The sequence below is a fragment of the Archocentrus centrarchus genome, chromosome 7 (genome assembly GCF_007364275.1).
Source record: "Archocentrus centrarchus isolate MPI-CPG fArcCen1 chromosome 7, fArcCen1, whole genome shotgun sequence".
Taxonomy (NCBI): domain Eukaryota; kingdom Metazoa; phylum Chordata; class Actinopteri; order Cichliformes; family Cichlidae; genus Archocentrus; species Archocentrus centrarchus.
The window spans coordinates 4,569,527-4,591,713 of record NC_044352.1 but is presented as its reverse complement, the minus strand read 5'-3'; the positions used below and the strand labels follow the sequence as shown (position 1 = coordinate 4,591,713).

Here is a 22,187-nt window from a genome sequence, read left to right as displayed (position 1 = left end):
AGCTGACCCTTTTTGACCCTGCTGCACTTGTAGAACAAAACCAGGTGAACCGTGCTCTCTGAAAACTGACTGGTGTGCAGTTAGGGAGCGTTAAAGTCACTGCTCCTTTTTGAATGGGAAATATGAACAACATATGAGCAAAGCAGAAGCACGTAAAACCACATTAACCTCTGACACACACATGAATAAACACACACACACCCTCTACAGTAACACTTCTTGTTCACAGGAACAGTTACTTCAGATAAATGGCTTTTTTTTGTTTTAGTGCTTTAGTTCAGATCAGGGTGTCACCAAAGAAATTATGACTCAATGGAAAACCACAGTTTCGTTTATAAGACTGTGCATGTTGCAGCAGAGATTAACGCACTGACCTGAATAGAAATGTATCCAGCAGCTTGTTTCTGTGTTTCTGCTTCCACATTTGATGCTGGTCAGCTGTGTTTTTACAGTGAGGTGAAGTGAATGTAGAAGATGTTCAGTGAAAGCTCTTTTTAAATTACCTGAATGTAGTCTACAAACAATCCACAGTCTGGATGCAGCAGGAAGTACTTGCTTTTTTTAATTTAAATAATCCCATCATCAGTTTTCTGCCACTGTCTGTTGCAGAGGTACCCAGACCTCCTCCAGCTCTTCTGGTGGGGGTCACAAGCTAGCTGAGACACAGAACGTCTCCAGCCTGACCTAGGAGTTCTAGTTGGGCATGTCCAAAACTCCTCATCTAGTAGGCATCTTTGTCAGATGCTGCACCCCCTCAGCTGGCATGGTCTAGAGGAGCAGCTGCTCTACTTTGAGCACCTCACGAATGATCTCTAAAGGTCCATTCACACAGAATGAGACGTGCAGTGATGTAGGAACCATAGACCACATGATGAGTGGGTGGGTCCCAAGCTAAGTTTTTCTCTACTTTGAGGTGGGCAGCTACCAGTGGGAGATGATGATACTGCTGATTCACATATGATGGGGTGGTAAATACACCAGGGGGTTACCTACAGAACTGGGACCTGGGATGTGCAAAGAGATGCACAAAGAACGATTCTCTTTATGCAAACGAGGCGAGCTCAGAGTGAGCTCAGACACTTTTCAGAGGAAGCTGGTTTTAAAATCCTCAGTCTTATTGCTTTTGTAATAAACCACAGTTCATGGCCATAATAATTCATTTCTTACATGGGATGAGAGGCAAATGGTAAATGGACTGGTTCTTATATAACACTTTTCTGCTCCACCTGAGCACTCAAAGCATTTTTGTAGAAGAAAGCCTGACTGTGTAAAAGTGAATTTTGTACCCGAAAACGTGAACATTACACAAAACCAAATCTAAAACTGTTTGTTTTGGGATACAGGATCACACCGGTTTGACCCAAATTTCAGAGCTCCATTCATGTGGTAATTTATACACGTACAGTATTGCTTAAATAAGAGTTTATGTGTATTTGTGTTTTTAGTCTCATGACAAGTCAAGCAGCGTTCACAGGCCTCTCAGTACCAACAGAAACATTTTCTGTTGTTGGTCTTCAGCAGGAGGCTGAAAGCTGAGCATCGGGTCAGAGCAGGGCGAGACAGCCTGAGACACAGAGGGGAAAAGAGAGAGAGTCTGTTCATTCATAGATCTGTGGCAAGATGTCTGCTCTTAAAGGGACCATTCATTTTAATTATTTTTAAAGACACATAGGTAATTAGGTGTAATATACACCTTTTTCATTGTAAATATTAATCTCATTGACAATGAGATTATCTGCAGAGCAGACAATAAAGATGAGCTGAGTTGTGACATCATCAAGTACTTGCCTAGTATCAAGGAAGTAGGCAAGTATGAACTTGACATATTTGATAATGAGAAATGCCCACAGTCCCTTCTGGCTCCAGAAAATTCAGATGGGCATAAAGCTAAAGTGGAGTCTTCAAAATGTGGAGCTCGCCAACCCATGGGTGATGCTGCAGTGGCTACATCCATGTTTTATACAGTCTGTGGTTACAAAGAATGGCCACCATGTTTGTTTAAAGCTGTTTCTCAGTTGCACCAGTGTCCTCAAGTGGCCTGTAGTCCATTAAATTACACTACTGTTGTGATCTAGTACTGGACCTTCACATCTTTGTGCTTTACCGCTCATATTCTTTGCTGTTACTTGATGCATCTTTAGGCATGTTGGCATCGGACTATTATGTGGATGTCTTCCTTTAAGAACCTCTAAAGATGACCCGTTACCAAACCAGCCTTCAAATTCTGGTCTTACTCGGGGTGCACATACAGAGATTTATTGATTTATTAGTAAGATAAAAATCAGGCGAAGACAATTAAAATAATTACAAATAAATATGCTAGAAAAGGCTGAATAAGCACAAGGTCATAAGGTCACGTGCAGGCTAATGGTTCAAAGTATGAATCTCTTGAGACATTTTGAACAGATGACTGAAATATTATTTGATGATTACCACACACACCGAACTGAACAACCTCAGCTTCACACTGAGTGCGTATTAACCTGAGAAGATGCTCTGCTGTGATTTGACTGAAACTCGACTCTAACTGGGACCAGACACTCTCCGTGGTGCTGAAATGCCACATTCCTCCGAGTGCGAGATCCGTCTCAGCAGGTCTCAGATCAGGTTCACTTTGGTTTCTTCTCGCGTGTTTTCATTACCCGATTCTCATGGATGGAGCTTTTTTCTTCATGACAAAAACCACCTGAAGTTTTTTTAGATTAGCAGAAAATAACTGATTTCCATTAAAAAACAGCAGCATTTGATCAAAGAAGAAGCTGAAGGACTCAGGTTCAGGGAAAATGGAAGAAGTCTTGTATGTTTTATGGTCGCATGTTTGTGTGTTTCAGATTGTGTACTTTACGGCGACCTTCCCCTACGTGGTTCTCATCATCCTGCTGGTCAGAGGAGTGACTCTCCCCGGAGCCTATGACGGCATCATGTACTACATCAAACCTGACTGGTCCAAACTGGAGGAGGCTCAGGTTAGTTCGCAGTTCTCAGGTGAGACCACAGGTTGGTCAGTGGGTTTGCCCGCTTTCTGACTCGTGGGATGTGTTATCAGGAAGGAGGAGCCAGGAACCCACTTCCTGTATGTAAATACAAATGGGTGTGCTGCAGTGCATTTGCCAGTGTGTGTTAAAACAGTAAGAGTGCGAGCCCATCCATCCCTGGGTCCCATCAAGAGGACAGAATAGGTTGTTTGTTCCTTACCCCATCTTTTCAAGCGCCATGGTTACGATCTCTGTGCTTCTATTGGTCAGTGTCACACTGAGAATCATCCAAACGTATTTGGACAGGCTGGTGTTTTTATTGGAACAGATTGACCTGCCTAAGATGCAGCACTGTTTGGCGTCAGTGATTGTCTTTGAAACATTTGCTGATCTGAGCATCAAACATCAAAGGAATGTGACCTTTGACCCCCACAGGTGTGGATAGACGCCGGCACTCAGATCTTCTTCTCCTACGCCATCGGCCTCGGCGCTCTGACTGCTTTGGGCAGCTACAACCGGTTTAACAACGACTGCTACAAGTATGACACACACACACACACACACACACACACACACACACACACACACACACACACACACACACACACACACACACACACACACACATTTCATCCCGTCCTTTGCTGTGTGTTTAAGTGCTGAACGTCTTGTTTCTTCTCGCCTTCCTCACAGAGACGCCTTCATCTTGGCTCTCATAAACAGCGGGACCAGCTTCTTCGCCGGTTTTGTCGTGTTTTCTATTCTTGGCTTCATGGCTGCAGAGCAGGGAGTCGACATATCGCAGGTCGCTGAATCAGGTAAAAACTCATCTCCCTCTGTTTTTGGAGTTCTTCCTCCCAAAAGCTAACTTGCATCGGATTGGCCAGCTTCAAGAAGCCTATAGAGGGGCAGCACTGAGGGCTGGTGAGCTGTACTGCCTTACTTGGTGGGCATGCAGTGCCTGCTATGATTATTTGAAACTTTAACCATGTTTAATATAAAATTTAACCTTAAAACATAGTATATGAAACATGAAATGGCCTCATAAGTGGTCACATGCTCAGCTTTGATAAATAATCACTGCTTCATGAACAATCATGATCCAGATTATGGGTCAGAGTTTAACTGCCAGAAATTCAAACAGAAAATGGAGGCAAAGACTCAGGTCACATGAGGTCAGCTGTGTGTGTGTGTCTGTGTGTGTGTGTGTGTGTGTGTGTGTGTGTGTGTGTGTGTGTGTGTGTGTGTGTGTGTGTGTATGCACCAGACTCCAGTCAACAGTGTGTGTATTAATAGCTGTGCAGCAGATGACGTGACATCACAGATCACACACCGTTATATTTAGCTTGTCCACAGAAGGCTGCAGCTCTGAGCGGCTGTTCAGATCAAAGCTTTTCATTGATACTTAATGAAAGCTTTATTTAACCTCAGAGCACATGTTTACAGCCAGGTAAGAATAGTCACATGACAGCTTTTTGGCTGTTCACACCTGGCCCGCTCAGTCCCCATATAAAGAGTGACAAAGCCCTCATGGAGAGGGGGTTATGATGAATATACAATATATGAAAATGGCTAAATGCAGGACTGAAACATTTTACTTATAATTGTTTTTCTTTTTAACTGCTTGCTTAGGTGTACCTATCCCTACAGTCCCCTGTTCTGTCCTTTTATTTAATATAAAATCTCATCAGATGCCATTTTTGAAGATTTCCAAACATGGCACATTCACGGCAGACACCTCCTTCTGCTATAACTACAATGGATGTGGGACTTGTTCCATCCATCCATCTTCTGGCCTCCTTCTCTCCAGCTGCCTCCTACAGCTCTTGGAGGGATACTGAGGTGTTCCTAGGCCATGTGAGAGACTCAGTCTGTCAGCATGTCCTTGATACTTAAACCTTTCCACTTGGGTCATCAATTTCTTCTCAATCTGGAATGGGCACTTCACCCTTTCTGGCTGAAAACCATGACCTCAGACTTGTAGGTGCTGATTTTCATCTTAATGTTGTTCAAGAACATCAGTGTTGCCGATTCACTGATTTATGGCTGTTATCTACTCTCTTATTTATCATTTTAATCAGGTGGAAGCAAAATGATCAATATTTTTTCACTCTGGAATGGTAATAAGAAAAAAGAGATTTAATGTATTTCAATATTTTCTTAAGTTTCTCTCATCCATAAAGTCCTAATTTCAAACATTGCCTTACCAGCCATGTGGGCCCATGAGGGAACATCCCATTAAAAGCATCTGTCTTATTGTATCTAGTTGCTATGATAGTAAAGTACAAGTTAAGATTAAATATACTTTATTCATCTCAAAAATTGTGAAACAGCCAAATATTAAAGATTCCCTTTAAGAATCCAACTAATAGCTTGATAAAATAAATGATAAATTCAATAAATTCAATGGGACATCATTCAAACCAATAAATATAATACGATAAAGTTACTCTATAGTGTAAAATAGTTCAATAAACCAAAACAAAACAGAAGAAAAATGCCTGTGTGTGTTCCTCTGTGTGACTAAAATGAAACATCTTGTACATCAGAGTGAAGTGTGCATCAATCAGTTACTCATTTCATATACTCTCAGGAATGATGTGTACAGGTGAGATTACGCGTGTGTGTGTGTGTGTGTGTGTGTGTGTAGATGAAACTGGCAGCAGTTGCTGCAGTATGAGGACATGAATCTTTTTATTTTAATCTTGCTGTAAAAAGAACAAAAGTAAATCCAATTTACTGAATCCCATCTGACATGTCTATACTGGTTTAAAGTATTAGCATCACTGTGTGTGTGTGTGTGTGTGTGTGTGTGTGTGTGTGTGTGTGTGTGTGTGTGTGTGTGTGTGTGTGTGTGCGCGCGCACGCACGCACAGTATTAACTGTCGGATTATTTAAGCTGGGCCTTTCACCTCGCGACATGTGACAGCTCTTGTATCTGTGTGGGGATGATGACATCTCCCCTGACCTGCCTCCCTCTTGCCGTAGCATGTGTATTACACCTCATCAGTCTGTAGTTGTAATAGTTGTTGTTTTCCTGAGGTATCACTCAGGTAGTGTAAGTCCACAGCTGGGATTCAAACCACAGTCTCCCATGTGAAAGGTGGCTTAGTGGTATCTTACCATTACACTCTGCAGCATAATGAAACTTTTTTAAAAAATCTAATTATTTATAGAAGAAATCTATAGACTCTATAGAAGAATATGATTTCATTAAAAATAAAAATAAATAAAATAACAGGCCTTTCTGTACCAGAGCTTATTAATTTCTGACTTATTTCAGATTTTTTTTTTTGTGAAATACTGAAATCCTTCAAATGAAAGTTTGAAAATAAAAAAATGGACTTTGTAACTCCATGTTCGAAGGGCACATGTTTATAGAAAATCTATTCATCTTTTCTTTAGAGTCAGAACATGTTTAAGCTGGTGGCAGTGCAGCTTCTTTGGTGTGCACTTGAATTCTGCACAATATGATACCATGTCATATACTCTATATACTTTTTCTGCCTCAACATGTATAAAATGTATGAGCCAAAACTTGCTGCTTATTAAGCAGCATATTGAGCCTCTGATGCATGTGTTTCAGGTCCAGGTCTGGCCTTCATTGCATATCCGAAGGCGGTCAGTCTGATGCCGGTGGCCCCACTGTGGGCTGCGCTCTTCTTCTTCATGCTGCTGCTGCTGGGACTAGACAGTCAGGTGACCAACATGTTCTGTATCATATCTTCAGTCAATCTCGCAAAGAACATTTCCTCAAGTTCTAAGTTTGAAGATATGTAAAATCATCAATGACTTAATGCAATTTGTATAAGATATAAGATATAACAGAGTAAAATAAAGTTAATATAGTAATTAAAAAATTATGAGCTGAGAGAATAAAACATGCCAACCAAAGTCTAAATAGTGTTCAGTCCTTGGAAGATGATCAAAATCTTCTGGGAGGTCGATAATATAAATATGGAATTTAATGTATTTCATGAGGATATGGGGTGAATGTTTAATAAGAGCAGTTGTCCTAATAAAGAGTCTTGGGGAACACCACAGGAGTGAAATTTGAACTGTATTTGAGTGTTTTACTTTTCCTGTGCTTTATTCCTCCACTTCTGTTCAATGAAGATAAAAACTGAAATTCAAGAATGTCTTTTTTTTTTTTTTTCTGCTATTTAACTTCTCGAGCCACTGTAACATGAATGAGGCTATGTCTTGTCTACAGTAAGTTTCACATCTTTGTGTTTTGCCAATGGACTCATTGTCTTTTTCCATGCTTGTCCCCCCAGTTTGTCGGGGTGGAGGGTTTTGTTACTGGAATTCTGGATCTGTTTCCTGGAAAGTATTATCATCGCTACAAAAGGGAGATTGCTGTGGCGATATGCTGTTTACTCTGCTTCATTATTGACCTCTCCATGGTGACACAGGTTTGATGAGCAGTCTTTTTCCTTATAAATTTAAATCTTAGATAATTTATGCCATTTAAAAACGGTCTCTGTTAATAGCTGGTAGTAACAAGAAGTGAAAACACAGAACTTGTGAAGGATCTTACAAGGAGAGAAACACACCAGCTGATGAATAAGTCTATGAAATCAACACTGTGCACTGAGTTGCTTCTCTCACTCTCTGCAGGGAGGGATGTACGTCTTCCAGTTGTTTGACTATTATTCGGCCAGTGGAATGACTCTGTTGTGGCAAGCATTCTGGGAATGCATAGTAGTTGCCTGGGTCTACGGTATGCAACACACACACACACACACACACACACACACACACACACACACACGGCATAGAGAGTCTGTTAGTGAGGTAACCAATCTCAGAATAGGTCTGGGAAAATCTGTGTCACATGATCTGACACATAAAGGTCAAAAGTAAGAAAAAAGTCATCCTATAGTATCTCACAGGAGTCATAAGAATGCATGCCCTGAAAAAATCAAACATTGCAGTATGAAAGAAAAAATTAGCAACAATGTGTCATGAAATATTAAATCATACTAGGCTATGTCACAGTGTAAATGTAACCATGGAAAATGTCCAGTGTTTTATGATGTGAGGGGAAAAATCTGCATCATTTTCCTGTATGTGCCTTGCTGATTAATGAACTGCAGGTGCTGACCGGTTCATGGATGATGTAGCTCGTATGATCGGCTACCGGCCCTTCCCCTGGATGAAGTGGTGCTGGTCTTTTATAACTCCATGTGTCTGCATGGTAAGACTGAACACCACGTTTCCTCAAGGCTTTACATCACAAATACTAGAAAATATTAGGAACAGAGACTGTATGCATACATTTTAATCATTATAGAGAAATTCAGAAAGATTTAGATTGTTAATACACTTAGTATTACTTTTTGTTGTCTCTTATGCAAGAAGCAGAATTAATTTTTGTCTATACCTGTTAATTTTAATTTATTTGTCAGCTCCACTCTGACAGCATAAAATTTTAATTAGTGTCAACACCACAGTCAGATCAGTGATCTGTGTCAATCTTCTTGTTTAATGCCCGCCTTTCCTCCTGTTTCCCCCTCCACAGGGTATCTTTCTGTTCCACATGGTGAACTATAAGCCCCTGACCTACAACAATGTGTACGTGTACCCGTGGTGGGGTGAGGTGATTGGCTGGTGCATGGCTCTGTCCTCCATGCTCTGCATTCCTGTCAGCCTTCTATACAAACTCTTTAGAGCCAAGGGAACCTTCAAAGAGGTAGGTACCAGCTCACCCAGGGCATACATGCTGAAACAAAGCCTTGAACAGGCACAACATTGATCTACTTCCTCTGCAAATGACTTCATATAAACTTCTGTTCAGGTGCAAAGTTCAGGTCATGATAAAAGTATAAGCCATTTTTCTCTCTCAGTAATGCTACAGGTTTGTGTTTCCCTTCTAAAATTTAAATGTAAAGAGGTAACCAAACCTCAGTCTGCCTGAAATGTGGTCTATATTAAGGTGTTATGTCACAGTAATGTATGTCCCGGTGCTTTTAGCTTGGTATGAAGGGCAGGACATGTGACTGGACTTACACTAATGCAAACGATCCCCCTTGAGTGATGGCAGAGCCCATTTCTAAGATATCACATCACACTGTCCCCTATATAGAGTCAGTTGTCGTAACCCACCTAAGAATAAGAACTCATGGCAACACAGGTGACCCTTTTTAAATTCTGGAAAATTTACCATGAATTTCTGATGTAATATACACGTAACATTACAGATCGATTTATCTGATTTGTCTTCCCCATACTTTTCCTTTATGGAGAAATGGGTCTGGTTTCTAAACCTGAAGCAACTCTGGCTAAGAAATTTTATTTTTGCGGCTAATCGGCCCCTACAGTTTTGCAGAGTAATTCACTTCTACAACACTGTCTTAGATACAAATAAATTGATATAAATGCACTATTGTTGCTAAATATTTGGAAATGACTACAGGTGAGGCTGAATGGGACAGTATCACAGACTGGCTTTTGGTTGTTGGACTGATGGGAACTATTGACTATCCTGTGGTTTATTGTATTCTTGCCCTTTGTTGATGTTTAGTTTAGATGTTGAAGTGTGTTTTCTAGCAAGTCTGCAAACATCAAGAACCTACACCTCTGCTAAAATGGACTAACTTGACTTGGTTAGCTGCTGCTAGGCCTCAGTCTCAAAGTCCTAAAAAGTGGTCAGTGGCACCTGTGCAACCACCAGTCACTAAAGACAAATATGTGTTCCCTGAGGTACTGGGTGTTGCTAGGGGAAATTGGTTGCAAAGAAGCATACGGTTCTACACAGAAAACCTCCTTGCAATTGCATTGATCACTAGCAGATTGCTGCAGTTGCCTTTAGTTGGCACGGAAGATGCCAACTTGTCTGCAAATACTCACTGAGCAGTAGTGAAACTGTGCAAATGCAAACTGAAAAAGGAGAGAGTTCATTTTCAAAGTAAAAGTTGCACCTTTTAAAATGTTTTAGTTGCAACGGTAAGATACTTTTACTTTGAAGGCAAATGTTCTCCAATTTGTGGTGCACTTTTTCAAGTTGTACTACCGCTCGGCAAGTAGTTGGTGAGTGTTTACAGACAAGTTGGCATCTTCCACACAAACTATGGGCAACTGCAGCAATCTGCTAGTGATCAAAGCAATTGCAAGGAGGTTTCAGGAGCATCATCGTCTTTTCGCCTTAAAATGCAGAGAATGCAGTTTAGCTGTAAGGGAATGTCATGTCATATTTAGGAGACAAGGTGGTATTGTAATGTAAAATAGTTACACAGTCAAGTCCAGGTCAGTATGTCTAATTTCTAAATAGGAGGAACAGTACACAATCAGTGAAACTCAACGAGCTCTCTGATTAGCTTAATGTTTGGACTAATGATTTGGAAGAATCGAGGTAAATCTTCCAGATCACATGACTTACAATCTGTGTGACCATGTTTCCTGGTGTGTTGCAGCGTTGGAACCACCTGACCACTCCGGTATGGGGGGCCCATCACTTAGAGTACATGGCCCCAGATATCAAGTCCCTGAGCTCCATGTCACCCAGCACTGATGACAACAAAGTCATCATCTTTGAGAGTGTTATGTAAGTGGGACTCCATCTCCATCCATCCATCCCGCCTCTGACCAGACAGCCGACAGCATCACGCTCAACCTTCAGCTTTACCTCCAACCGGTACGAAGGACTCAAAAAGCTTACAGCTCCTGTGATCTCTCGGTGGCGCTCTCACTTGGTGTTGGCTCTCATTGCGGAATCATATCACTTCCTGTTCCTATTCTCTCCCACTGTTGCCAAGTGCAACTCATAGGGGGTCGTTTTGACTGTTGGGTTTTCTCTGTAATCATTGTGGGGTCTTTACCTTGAGGCGACTCGTGATTTGGCGCTATATAAATAAAATTGAATTGAATTGAAAAGGACTCTCAAAGTGATCAATCTGATTCATGGACTCAGTGCTTTTCCTCTTTGATTAAGTGATTGATAGGTCTCCTTGAACCCATTGATCGGTTGGTCTTACATGTCACCAGGCTGACCAAAGCTGCTAGAGATTTTTTTTTCTATACCTGGAAAAGAGGAATGACGCAACTCCTTCAGGAAGCTTTTTCATAATTCCAACAACCACCAATGCTTTTTTTTTTAACATTGGAACCAGCAGATCTTTGAGTGCTCTGACTGTAACAGGCTGTAATTCCCCTTGTACTGAAGAAAGGAAAAAGTAAATACTCTCAATGAATGTGGATGAAATGCTGAATGTGGGTAATCCTAAAGTTTTCACTATATGTCAAATCTTGGAGAGATTTTCTTTGTCCCAAACCCAAAAAAAAAAAAAAAAAAGGGAAGAGCGTCTGCTGTCGAGGTAGAAGTCGGGGGATGGGTTTCCCCAATCATTGATGAGCAGTAGTATCAATGCAATTTTTTCTCTGAGTGGGTGGGTTGAACATGCAAACATTAACTAATAAACTCCCATTACACATACAATCATCTCACTCAGATTTTTATTTTAAGCTGCATTTTGGTGTAATTAGAGCTCGATGTATTGTGGTTAAATTTAAGATTCTGGCACCATACCAGGTGTAATGGCTGTTTATTCAGACAGACAGAGTTCTAGACAGACAGACTGACTGACTGACCCTCAGAAAATTAACAGAGGTCTTTTACTTCGTAACAGGATTTAAAAGTGACTGGAAACAGTCTGAGCTTCAGTCCTGCTGTCAAACATAAAAGGGGAAGAAAAGATCAACCAAGGAACAGAACTGTCGGTTCGTACATCGAGACGCTTTCAGGGACTCTGAAAGTTATTCATTTGCTTTTTATTTGGCTTTTAACTCAAAAAGAGTTTGCCAGCAGGACTGGGGAGTAAAAAGGCTACATTGTCCTGTTACGGCGCAACCAGCGGTTCAGGAAGCTGGACTGAGTTCAGAGAGTGTAACCTCAGACACCTCTTGGTGAGCACTTTAAGCGACACTTCAGTTGTTGAAGTCCTAAACCTCAAACTGCCGCCCTGATGTGTTTTCGGATACTTTGATATGTCTTCTGAAGCTAAATACTGTGAATCACCAGCTCTTACTACTGATCCCAGAACAGTCCTGACTCCTGAGCAGCGTCGTGCTTCTCTGACTGCTGACCTCTGATCTGTTTTCTGATTCGCTCAGGCAACAACAGATCTCATGTCAGAAGGAAAGGTCCAGAGCGAATTCAGTCACTGTTAGAATTAAAATCAACATTTTAAATGCTGTAAATCAACATCCAGAACGGTTCAAAATGTACAGTTTTTTCCCGAAAGCTTTCAACCCCAACCAGGGTGAAAACATTACAACTTTCCAGCTTCTTAGCTGGGTGTAAATGTTTCACATTACCAACAGATGACCCACAGACTCTTTAGACTGCCACTAAAAAGCTGGAAACTGCTCAGAAACTGGAGTGAAATCCTGCTGGATCTGACCTTTCGCCCCCTCCCTGTCCTGTATCTGACCTCTTTGTGAGGAGGTTCAGGCCTGCATGAGAATCAGGTCAGAGGTTGGGCTTCGTTCTGTGTCCCCCGGGTTGACTCAAGTGCCAAACGGGGCAATACTTGCCCTGCAGGGCTGATCCCAGACCAGGGCTCCAGGCTGCCAATATCAACCTGTTAGCTCTTCTCTCTGCCTCGTCTCTCAGTCTCATCAATGCTGCAGTCCTCCATCCAGACCTCACTTCTTCCTCCTGAACCACTGATGGTGATGGTGGTACCTTCCAAATCACATTCTCATACAGCCTCTGTATGTGGTTATCCTCGTCTGCACAGTCCTGAAAATCTGATTTAACACTCATACTCAAGTGATTGCTCTGCACCTAAATCCACCAAGAGGTAACATTTCCCCACTATTAGAATTTATCATCATAAAACAAAACATTTAACAAGTTTATATACAGAAAAACAAATGTAGGTGTCAAATCTGTTTGAATAGAATAAAAATAAAAGTGTTTCTGAATTTAAATAGTACTACTAGTACTAATAAAGTAGTAATATAAGTACATCCGTACTCTTCTTTACACAATCCAGTGACCAAGTCTAATGCTGACTCGCATTCATAACTTTTTTGTTATCCATATTGAGACAGTAATGACAGTAAGAGGTAATCATTGTTTTTTTTTTATTGATTAAACTGCTAAATCTGATTTATGGGGATGTTACACTTTTGGAAAAATAGCATGGGTTTAATTTCTAGTGTTAATGCTTTTATAACTTTGGAAACTTTGCAAGTTTTGTATACAAAAAACAGCTTTCAGTGCAGGTTTACTTCTTAACTACAAAAACTATCAAGAAGTCCTTCCCAGGTTTGCTTAGCAGCCTCAAAATGCTCCTACTTTTAATCTGAAGACCAAAAGAAGGAGCCGATTTTGACTTCAGGACAGAATCTGTGTTCACCTGCAGTCGGGTCAGCTGGTAGAAGAATGAGAGCCGGAGGACTCAGCGTGATGCCAAGCGTTGCCTTACGTTCTTGTCTTAACTCTAGAGCCTGAACGGTTGATTAGCCAAACCCAGAGCCCTACAGGACGTCCTGTGTATGGCTCTGGTTTATATTGAAGCAAACAGCAGTCTGCGGGGGCATGTCTACAACTCTGTCTTCTAGCAACCACTCACCATCCACCTATCTTGGTGAAGCGTAACAATTAGAATGTAAAATATGCTAAAATTACATACATTTGCACATTGTTGTAAAAAATAATGTTGCTAGCACTTTTGAAAAGAATCATGTTAGAAATCGTGTTTTGTTTTACATATTGTAAGATGAATCAGAGATTTATTTTACGGAGGCTTTTATTTTGCTGATACATACAGTATGACAAATATATATATTGAATATCTTTGTGTGTGATCTATATTTGATGCAGTATATAATTGCGATAATGAAGATGATGATGTTGATTTCTGGCTGATTGTTCACATTTAGCTGGCAAACACAAGCAAAGCGGTGCCTCAAGCTTCAGGCTACCTCACTCCTCATTCAGACTTTCAAAGCAAATTTCTTTGAGCTTTTTATGCAATCATTTTGTCAGCGGTGTCGGCTGCTAGCAGGAGGGGATTGTGGGAAGTGTTTCTGGAAACGTTTCCTTCTCGTCCTGTTTTAAAGGTTCTCCAACACCAATTAAAACAAAAATTCTGGGGATTTTTGTGTTGATTCTTTTCTTTTTTTTTAACTTCATCTGTGGCTCTACTTCCTCAAATGGTGCACAATGGTGCTGTGAGGCCTTTACGCAGGTGTCTGACTGGCTAAAGTGAACAAGCAGCGTAGGGTGGGGTTTTTATTCTGGCGGACTTGCTGCGATGCAGTGGCGTAAAAGCTGTCGAGGCTTCGTGTGGCTCTGAGCACACTGCAAAAGGGAATCAGTTTGATTCTCTCTTTACTTTTTCTGACTTCTAATGTTCGAAGTGCTCAAGTGTTTGAAGAGTTTTAGCTTTAGATTATTTTTATGCTTTTTCTTTGTGTATTATGAGGATCAATGTTTTCCCCTCAGACCCCCCCACGGCTCTTCATTATTTGAATTTGTCAGAAAAATACGATGAACAATTAAGTAAATTAGAAAATTGGCTGACTGTAACTGCCATTTGTAATTACTAGAAAGTTCCTAGTTTCTGATGAGAGTAGAAAAACAGGAAAAATAAACCACTCACTGCTACTACCTCAGTAAAGTGAGCTGGTCAGACTCGGCCAGCATACGTGCAGCAGAGAACAAACAGATTCACAGCCAGATACTGAAGAACAACTTAAAGAAAAGCATTAAAAGTGCTGAGAAAAACTGACACGAATCTGGTTTCTGTACTAATCTGTGGCTTAAAGCCCTGTTCAGTCAGGACGAACATCATGGATGGAGTATTTTAATCCAGTCAAATGACATGAAATGTGAGAGGTCATAGACCAAAAAAACTGCATCCTTCACAACAGGATAAAAATGGCCCTTGATCCTGTTTGGTTTGTGCAAAGTAAGAAGCAAACCTGAAAATAACAGACAAAAACAAGACAAAGTCAGTCTTTACCAGGCTGGTTCTAAATGGAAACCTAATTATGAAGATTGATGCTGTATTAATGTTGAATGTAAAGTACAACATCATCTGCATAAAAACTTGCCTAAAGAAATTCCATTAATCCTCTAATCTCACAAACAGAAAACACACATTTTTGGATTTGGCGCAACTTCTACTTCCCGCTTACATCAGTATCTGTGATGTAAATCTGTATTAAAACTTTAGAAATCTACTAAGGGACTAAGGGAACAAAATGTAGTTGATATCAACTGTAAAATACAAGGACATTTTTAGAGACAGGTTTTAAATTATAGGAAGAGCAGGACGTTTCATTAAAAAAAAAAAATAGGGGCTCATTGTGGCTGTAATTCTTACTGTTACTAGCCACATTCACTAAAGACTGGATTAAACTCTCCTCCACCGCTCTGTCAGACAGAAATCCATCCTAAATGGGATTTAAGGGAAAGAGCGCTGAGCCCAGACACGCCAGCCAGTTCCCAGAATGTTTAAGATTCGTGTGTCAATCATCCTTTTCATATTGAAATGAGAATCCCAAACAAAGATGCCTCTCCAGTGCTTCTCCTCCTTTTTTTTTGGTAAAGTTCTGCTGCAGTGTGCTGGGAAGTCTTCTAGGAGCCAAAACAAAAAGTAGGAGACTTGAAAATCCTTCAATGCTACCTTTATACGCAAAAAATGTTCTCTTAAATTGTTATTTCTTAAATTGAGCATAAAATGTACTGATGAGTCAGTGATAACTATTTCATTAACAGAACTATACTTACAACTTTGTTTTATATAGGTAGTAACTGATCAAACTCACAGTTTAATGTTCAGCATTTTCATAAAGTTGTATCATTAGTGGGTTTTTCTAGGTTCTTGTCTCTGGACCGGCGCCTGGGTGGGTCAGAGTGTGAAAAAAAAAAGAATCTACAGCCATTCAAGACAGAAAATATGAAAAATGAACATGTATGTTACCAAAATCATAATGTTTCATGTCATTTTGTGTGTGTGCTCTTCTGCCAAAACCCATGTTGTGACGGTGTCATTAGTCCAAAACTGTTCCCGGAAACGGCCGGGCTGAATGCTGTAAAACAAACTTGCACAGGTGGAGGAAGGAGGCTTTTAAACGAGTTTGAATGTTTCTGGTTTTTGTCACTCAGGCTAGAGACAGACTGGTACAGGTACACTGGACACCTAAGACTGCCTCAGCAGCTTCTTTCTGAACAGCAGAATCCCTTTTACACCACTTTTAGCTTCTTATTTGGGTTTACAGTCTCAACAAAGACCTAATGTGATGTTCATGTTGCTGCAGGCTGCTGAAGCAGTTTGCTAGCATGTTAACATGGATTGTTTCATTAACCAACAGTCATGGCAGATTTTTAGTTTGTTATGAAGCCCCTCATGGACAAAAAAAACTTAAAACTGAGGGAATAAAGATATTTCATCTGGAATTTTTTGGTATTATTTGAATGCAGATTTAAGTTGTAAATAGCTGCTGATTAATCAGCGGTGGTTTATTATCCGTAAAGCCACTATCAGCCTGTCTCTAACACTCAGCGGAATGATGTCAGTGATGGTGTGGACTGAACATGCTATGCAAATGGTTGTGCTTCAGTCTGTGTTTTCTGAACGAACAATCAGACATTCAGATGACAAAAACGACCCAATGCACCAGTTTTATTCCTGGACTGAGAAAAACTCTGATCCGAGGACCTGAAAGTCCCACAAGACCCTCAGTGCTGTATGTTAAAGAATATTCAATGGGATAAGAACTAATTTGCATATTTGATACAACATTTCAGAAACTCCAACACGAGACATTTGTTCTAATGGGTAATGTATGTTTTCCTGTAGCGTCTCACCAGGAACAGCACATTTGTGGAAGAAGCTTTACAGCAAAAATATAAATTTTGAAATAAAACACAACAAGAAAATAACTGTATTAAATCTAAGTATGTAAAAAATGTAGTCAAAAGTTAATGGTAAAAGTTAATAATGTTGTACTCATAATGGGAGTATCTTTTGCAAATTACTTTTATGCAGCATTTTGAAATGCATGTGCAAAATTCAGATAATGTTTCCATAATTTTTTAACTCAAAAAAAAGAATTTTAGACAACAAAATGAAACCTGAAAAACAACGAATGACAACTAGCAGAGCAGAAAAGGTTTTAAAAGAACATTAAAACAATTGAATTAAAAACATGCATTTTAGGGGATTGTTTTAAAAACCTTCTGGGTTTCTAAAATCCAGCTTACGTCTCAGATTCAAATAAAGAGAGCAGATGTTTAAATTTGAAGTCCCTGAACTGGGAAACGTCATCATGTTTGGTGTATGCTGGTCTGATTGTTCACTGCAGGTTTTTGATGAATGACACTTCATCAGCTGTTTCCTTCGGTGGAGAGCGTCTGTTTCCCAAAAACCTCCTGCTGTTCTCAGACACGTGTAAAGTGAATGATGCTAACAGCAGAGATTTGAATTCTTATTTAGCCTCATTTTACTGTTTGAGATGAACTATACTGATGATTTTACAGCCAATAAGTTGCCAAAAATGATAAACATCTAAATAACCCAGAACTGTGGAAGCCTAAAAGGGAACATATAAAGAAAAGAGATTATGTTTGTTGTTTCTTTTTGGTTTCTTTATAACATGAGAGTTTCTTTCCGTGACAGAACAGGAAGGTTTTCTGGGAAAAACAAAGATCTGGTGCAGCAGAAAAACAACCAAAAATATCAGTGTGTGAAATGTCGTTTTTGGAAAGCTGACCTCAGGTGGGATTGTTGCAGCAATGGAATCAGCAGGGGGCGCTCTCCTCCCCTGGGAAATGACATGTTTGGGCTGGAAACGGAGACTGAGACCCCGCAAGGGTTAAAACCTCCAGAAATCAATTAAGGGGTCAATAAAAACACGGCACTCAAGATCAAGCTAAAAATAAGTTTAAAAGCAGTCATCCAATCACAGTCAGGGAAACGTGCTGTAGCTAAACATCTCTTTAATCAACATATTTCTTCACCGTATAACAGATGGAAATATTTTGAGTGTGTTTTAACTGTTGAACAAAAAGCTGTAAAAAGTGTGCACACAGCAGGCAGTGTGTGTCCACTCTTTGGGTGACTCTGAAAAGACAGCTGATCTTTTTGGTGTTTGGTCCTGCCTTTGTTTCCAGCCCAAGTGCAGCTCCACGGTGCCCTTGTTGTTGTAATTGTGTCTTTGTGATTTGTGTAAGCTGCAGTCTTCCATCCATAACTGTAGAGTAGACTCTCAATTAAGTAGCTTAATGAATGAATTATTAGCTGTACTAATGATAGTAACATAACTCGGGGCTCGATGTTAACGAGTCACCAGCCAAAAAAAATCTGCAGTCGATGTAAAAGAGTTAACTTTGAGCCCTGATGGTGTCACCTGTGTTTCATCAACCTTTGACCCCTGCGAGGGTTTCCATGCTGCAAGTTGCTGTGATCACTGTGCTCATTGACCACTGACTAAACTAACAGCAATAAAACTAATGTCACAACAACCAGCTGATCTGTGTGGTTACTGGAGTATGGAAAGATTATGAAGGATGTTTCAGCCTTAGTTAATATTTATTAAACAGGCTACATACCACTGGCTTTAAGCTTGTTGAATCCACGGGTTTCTGGAAGAGCGGACGTAGGCTGCCATGACAGACTGCTACTTCCGCTGTTCGGTTTTATACTTCCGGTTACCCAAAGTCAGAGCCAGAGTTAATGACAAAATTCTGTTACTTTGTGCTGTAACGGGCGCTTTATTAGTTGGAACATGAGCTCGGGTTCAACTTGTGCTGTTGTCGGTTGTCACTACATCAGTCTGTACATTTTTTTAAATTATTTTATTCTGTAAATTTGTTCTTTTCCCCCCAAATTATACTACCCAGTTGCACATCCTATTACTGTATTTTTCCTTGTTTTAAGTTTTCTTTTAATGTACAGCCTCTTATTTTTTTTACGTTATTTTATTTATAGTGTGACACTACAGCATACAGCCTACACAAAGCTTAAACAATGCCTGCCTTCATGTAAACACGTAGCAGTTAGCAGGATGACAGCTGCGTGTCTCCTCGATCACAGCCTTCAGCCAGTCCAGTGTTTCTGTTTCAGTGATCTGAACACTCTGATATCCAGATCAGTGATTTACCTTCCACAGAATAGCTGCAGCATCACTACATGATTTCCCTAATCAGCGATACAGGAACAGCTGACTGTCTCCACCGCTCCACTTTCCCTTAGCATGACCCATGCTAACCGCTTAGCTTGGCCGATGCTCTGGCTCGGATCTACAGCTGCTTTAAGGAAAACAACGTCACCTTGTTTGTTCAGCATTACTTTATTGATTTTATTGCTTTGAAGGTAATCTGGTGCTCTTATAATTACGCGATTTTCTCGCCATCAACACCTTCGGAAAAAACAAGGTAACTGATAATGTCGATGTAGCTGACTTCAGGCCATAATTTCATGTCATTTACACAAGTGAGGCACTGTTACCTCGCTGCTTTTTAAAACATCCTTGCAATGTCTCCACCTCCGATATGGTACCATTTAGCCCAGGTAAAAGAAACTGCAGTGTTATGTTAAATTGAACAGCAAGTGGGTAAGCCCGCAACCATAAACAACAGCCCAAGCGGAAGTAAACAACCGGTTTCCGCTATGAATTATGGGTAGTGGCGCGAAGTCAGGAATACTGTGGATAAAACTCCATTTTATCCAGATTTCTTTTTAGCTAATTATAGACTCAGATTTTGAGGAGCCTAAAGGAAAAACATAAGTGGTGACAGTCAACAGTTTTCTCATAGATTCAGGTATTTATTCAGTTTGCTTATGTAAACACACAAAAATGAATCATGGAGTTCCACAGGGTTCTTTGCTGGGGCCGATACTTTTTCACCATCATGCTTCCCTTACACAGTAACGGGTTTACAGCCAAAATGCTTCTGGTATTTATGTAGTCAAACTTTCCTGATTTTGGGTTAATGAAAGTGAGAATGATACTTAAAACGATTGGTTAGCTCCAGTTTTCATGACATGTTACTTATATTATCTTTATTTACCTTTTAGACCTGACCTTCTAACCTTGAATTTGACCTTTCCAGTAGTTTTTTTTTTTTTTTAACACATACTTTTGACCCTGTGTGGATTAGAGAAAAGCCAAAATAAATTCAAACTTGCGCACCCACTTGTCATTAAAGATGTATGCTGCACAATCATTCCACCCTGGAAAAAGAGCAGTTCAAAGACATCATTCAAAGCCCATAATTTTCACAACATTCGTGAGTGTGTGTAAACCTCTGACCACAACTGTAAACTTGTTTCCTGTGTGCAAACAAACTGTCAGCAGAGCGGTAGTAATTAGGCTGACCATAAGAGCACGGTCTGAAAATAACCGCTGACCAGCCAAAAGCAGCTGTCTGATGATCGTGACAGTCAGTGCTCTGTTGAGCCAAGTATTCCTTCCACTTTCACTAGTGATAACTTCATGAATCACTTAACAAATAAAAATTTAACCATTACAGAAAATAAAAATCACAGCAGTCACAGACATATTAAGTACAGCAACTTTAATAACTGCTGAGATTTAAATTGACTCATTCTCTCCTATCGATCTTTCCAAACTAACTTCAATAATTCCTTCCTTTAAATCAGCAGTTTCCAAAGTCAAGAGTGCTGTGTCCCACTTAAAAACCAGAAAATCCCACGGGGACCCCTCCCCACCCCAGTTGTCCAATAGTGCCAGCCTGTGAAATTTTCCTGGCTAGAAGCCTTTTTTTTTTTTTTTTTTCCCCCCAAAATGAAATTTTTAACATAGTACCCATTTATGACTGATACAAAATGTGGGTTATAGGGCGTGAACTGTTTTTCTGAAAAAAGTTTAAGAACCCAAGAACGCTGGATTTTAGAAAAAAGAAAAAACTGTAATTAGGTCAGACAATGGGCCATTAAAACTCGGTCTGTGCACACTTGGCTATAAGCCATTAAAAATCAATCAGGACTTCAATGTCTGATGTGATGTACTTAAGGGTTAGGTAGTTTTGGGGTTCTCAAACTATTTTCTCACATGCCCCACAACTTCTCTCAATCCTTAAAGATAATAAAAAGTTCCAAGTAGAAACTGAGCAGTTAAGCAAATGGATGGACAGTAAGAGGCTCTGACCAAAGTCTGAAATTCCACTGATGATTTAACATCACTGCACGTCCATCTGTCAGTAACGGCTCATCTGAACTGCTGTTCAGCACAGACACTGAAATCTTTTCGATGAGCTGTGTTCATGTTCTGTGTCTGAGGAGGAGCACAAATCTTTATGAGGACATTTGTTCACATGAATACAAGTCCAAGCCTCAACATTTACCCTATGAAACCAAATCTGAACCCTGAAACAGACGAAAACCTTTAAGAAAATTTTAATCACGCTGATCTTTATTTTTTTTAACAGTCTTTGGTTTATTTGACTAATAACTAGTGTATCCTTATATCTCTTCTTTTCTAAACTAACTTTATGACTGCCTGCATGTGATGTGTTCAGGGGAAGTCTCTAAGAAGCTACAAGAAAAGTAATGCAGGCTATACGCGCTCTTAAAAGGCGGCGTTACAAAGGAGGAAACTGAAAAAGAGCTGCTGCAATCTTCTTAACTTTGGTTAATTTTAAAATGAAACACACTTTGACTTTCCTGCACCATCAGTTACTGTTTTTACAAACTCTCCGCTGTACTGCACACACTGCAGCCATGAAAGCAGCAGGTCTGTTGATCATAAATACTCACTGAAGCCCGAACACCTCAAAAACAGTCTGAATTTCCAGGAAGCAGCTGACAGAAATACTCAAGGCTTAAAAAAAGTTCCCAACCCGAGTCGTCCTGTTAGCAGGTTCAGGCGCACGGTGCTCGGGGGTCGCCTGAGAAAGCTGAGCCAGCAGGATTGGGGGGGGGGGGGGGGGGGGGGGGGCAGTGCAGCTCAAACCGGTTTCTAATGCCAAACGGACATTTAGACCAACAGCTGCCTTAAGACTGAAGAGAAGGAGGAGGAAGAGGAGATGCAAACAGGACACTAAGTTTAGCCACAAGAATGAAAAAGACGATTTATCAGAGTGATTTCATTCAGACCAAAGATTTCTGTCAAAGTTCGTCAGTTTATTGAAGGTTGTGATTGAAGCAGAAGCGATCCAACACATGCAGCAGATCCTGACTTTAACTTACAGGTCCTGAAAGGTACGCGCCCAGAAAAATCCCCCAAACTTTG

General features: G+C 40.3%; 1 protein-coding gene across 1 annotated transcript in view; it reads left to right on the top strand.

Annotated features, from left to right (window-relative positions):
* The window catches only part of slc6a8 (solute carrier family 6 member 8), a 41,113-nt gene extending 24,035 nt beyond the window's left edge, over positions 1 to 17,078 (top strand). Inside the window, exons 5-13 of the mRNA XM_030733957.1 lie at positions 2,832 to 2,966; positions 3,411 to 3,514; positions 3,669 to 3,793; positions 6,562 to 6,674; positions 7,253 to 7,390; positions 7,596 to 7,698; positions 8,075 to 8,175; positions 8,500 to 8,670; positions 10,391 to 17,078. Coding sequence (XP_030589817.1) covers positions 2,832 to 2,966; positions 3,411 to 3,514; positions 3,669 to 3,793; positions 6,562 to 6,674; positions 7,253 to 7,390; positions 7,596 to 7,698; positions 8,075 to 8,175; positions 8,500 to 8,670; positions 10,391 to 10,525 — 1,125 coding nt within the window. The 3' untranslated portion in view covers positions 10,526 to 17,078. The remainder of the gene's footprint in view (positions 1 to 2,831; positions 2,967 to 3,410; positions 3,515 to 3,668; positions 3,794 to 6,561; positions 6,675 to 7,252; positions 7,391 to 7,595; positions 7,699 to 8,074; positions 8,176 to 8,499; positions 8,671 to 10,390) is intronic.
* Positions 17,079 to 22,187: the final 5,109 nt, after the last annotated feature.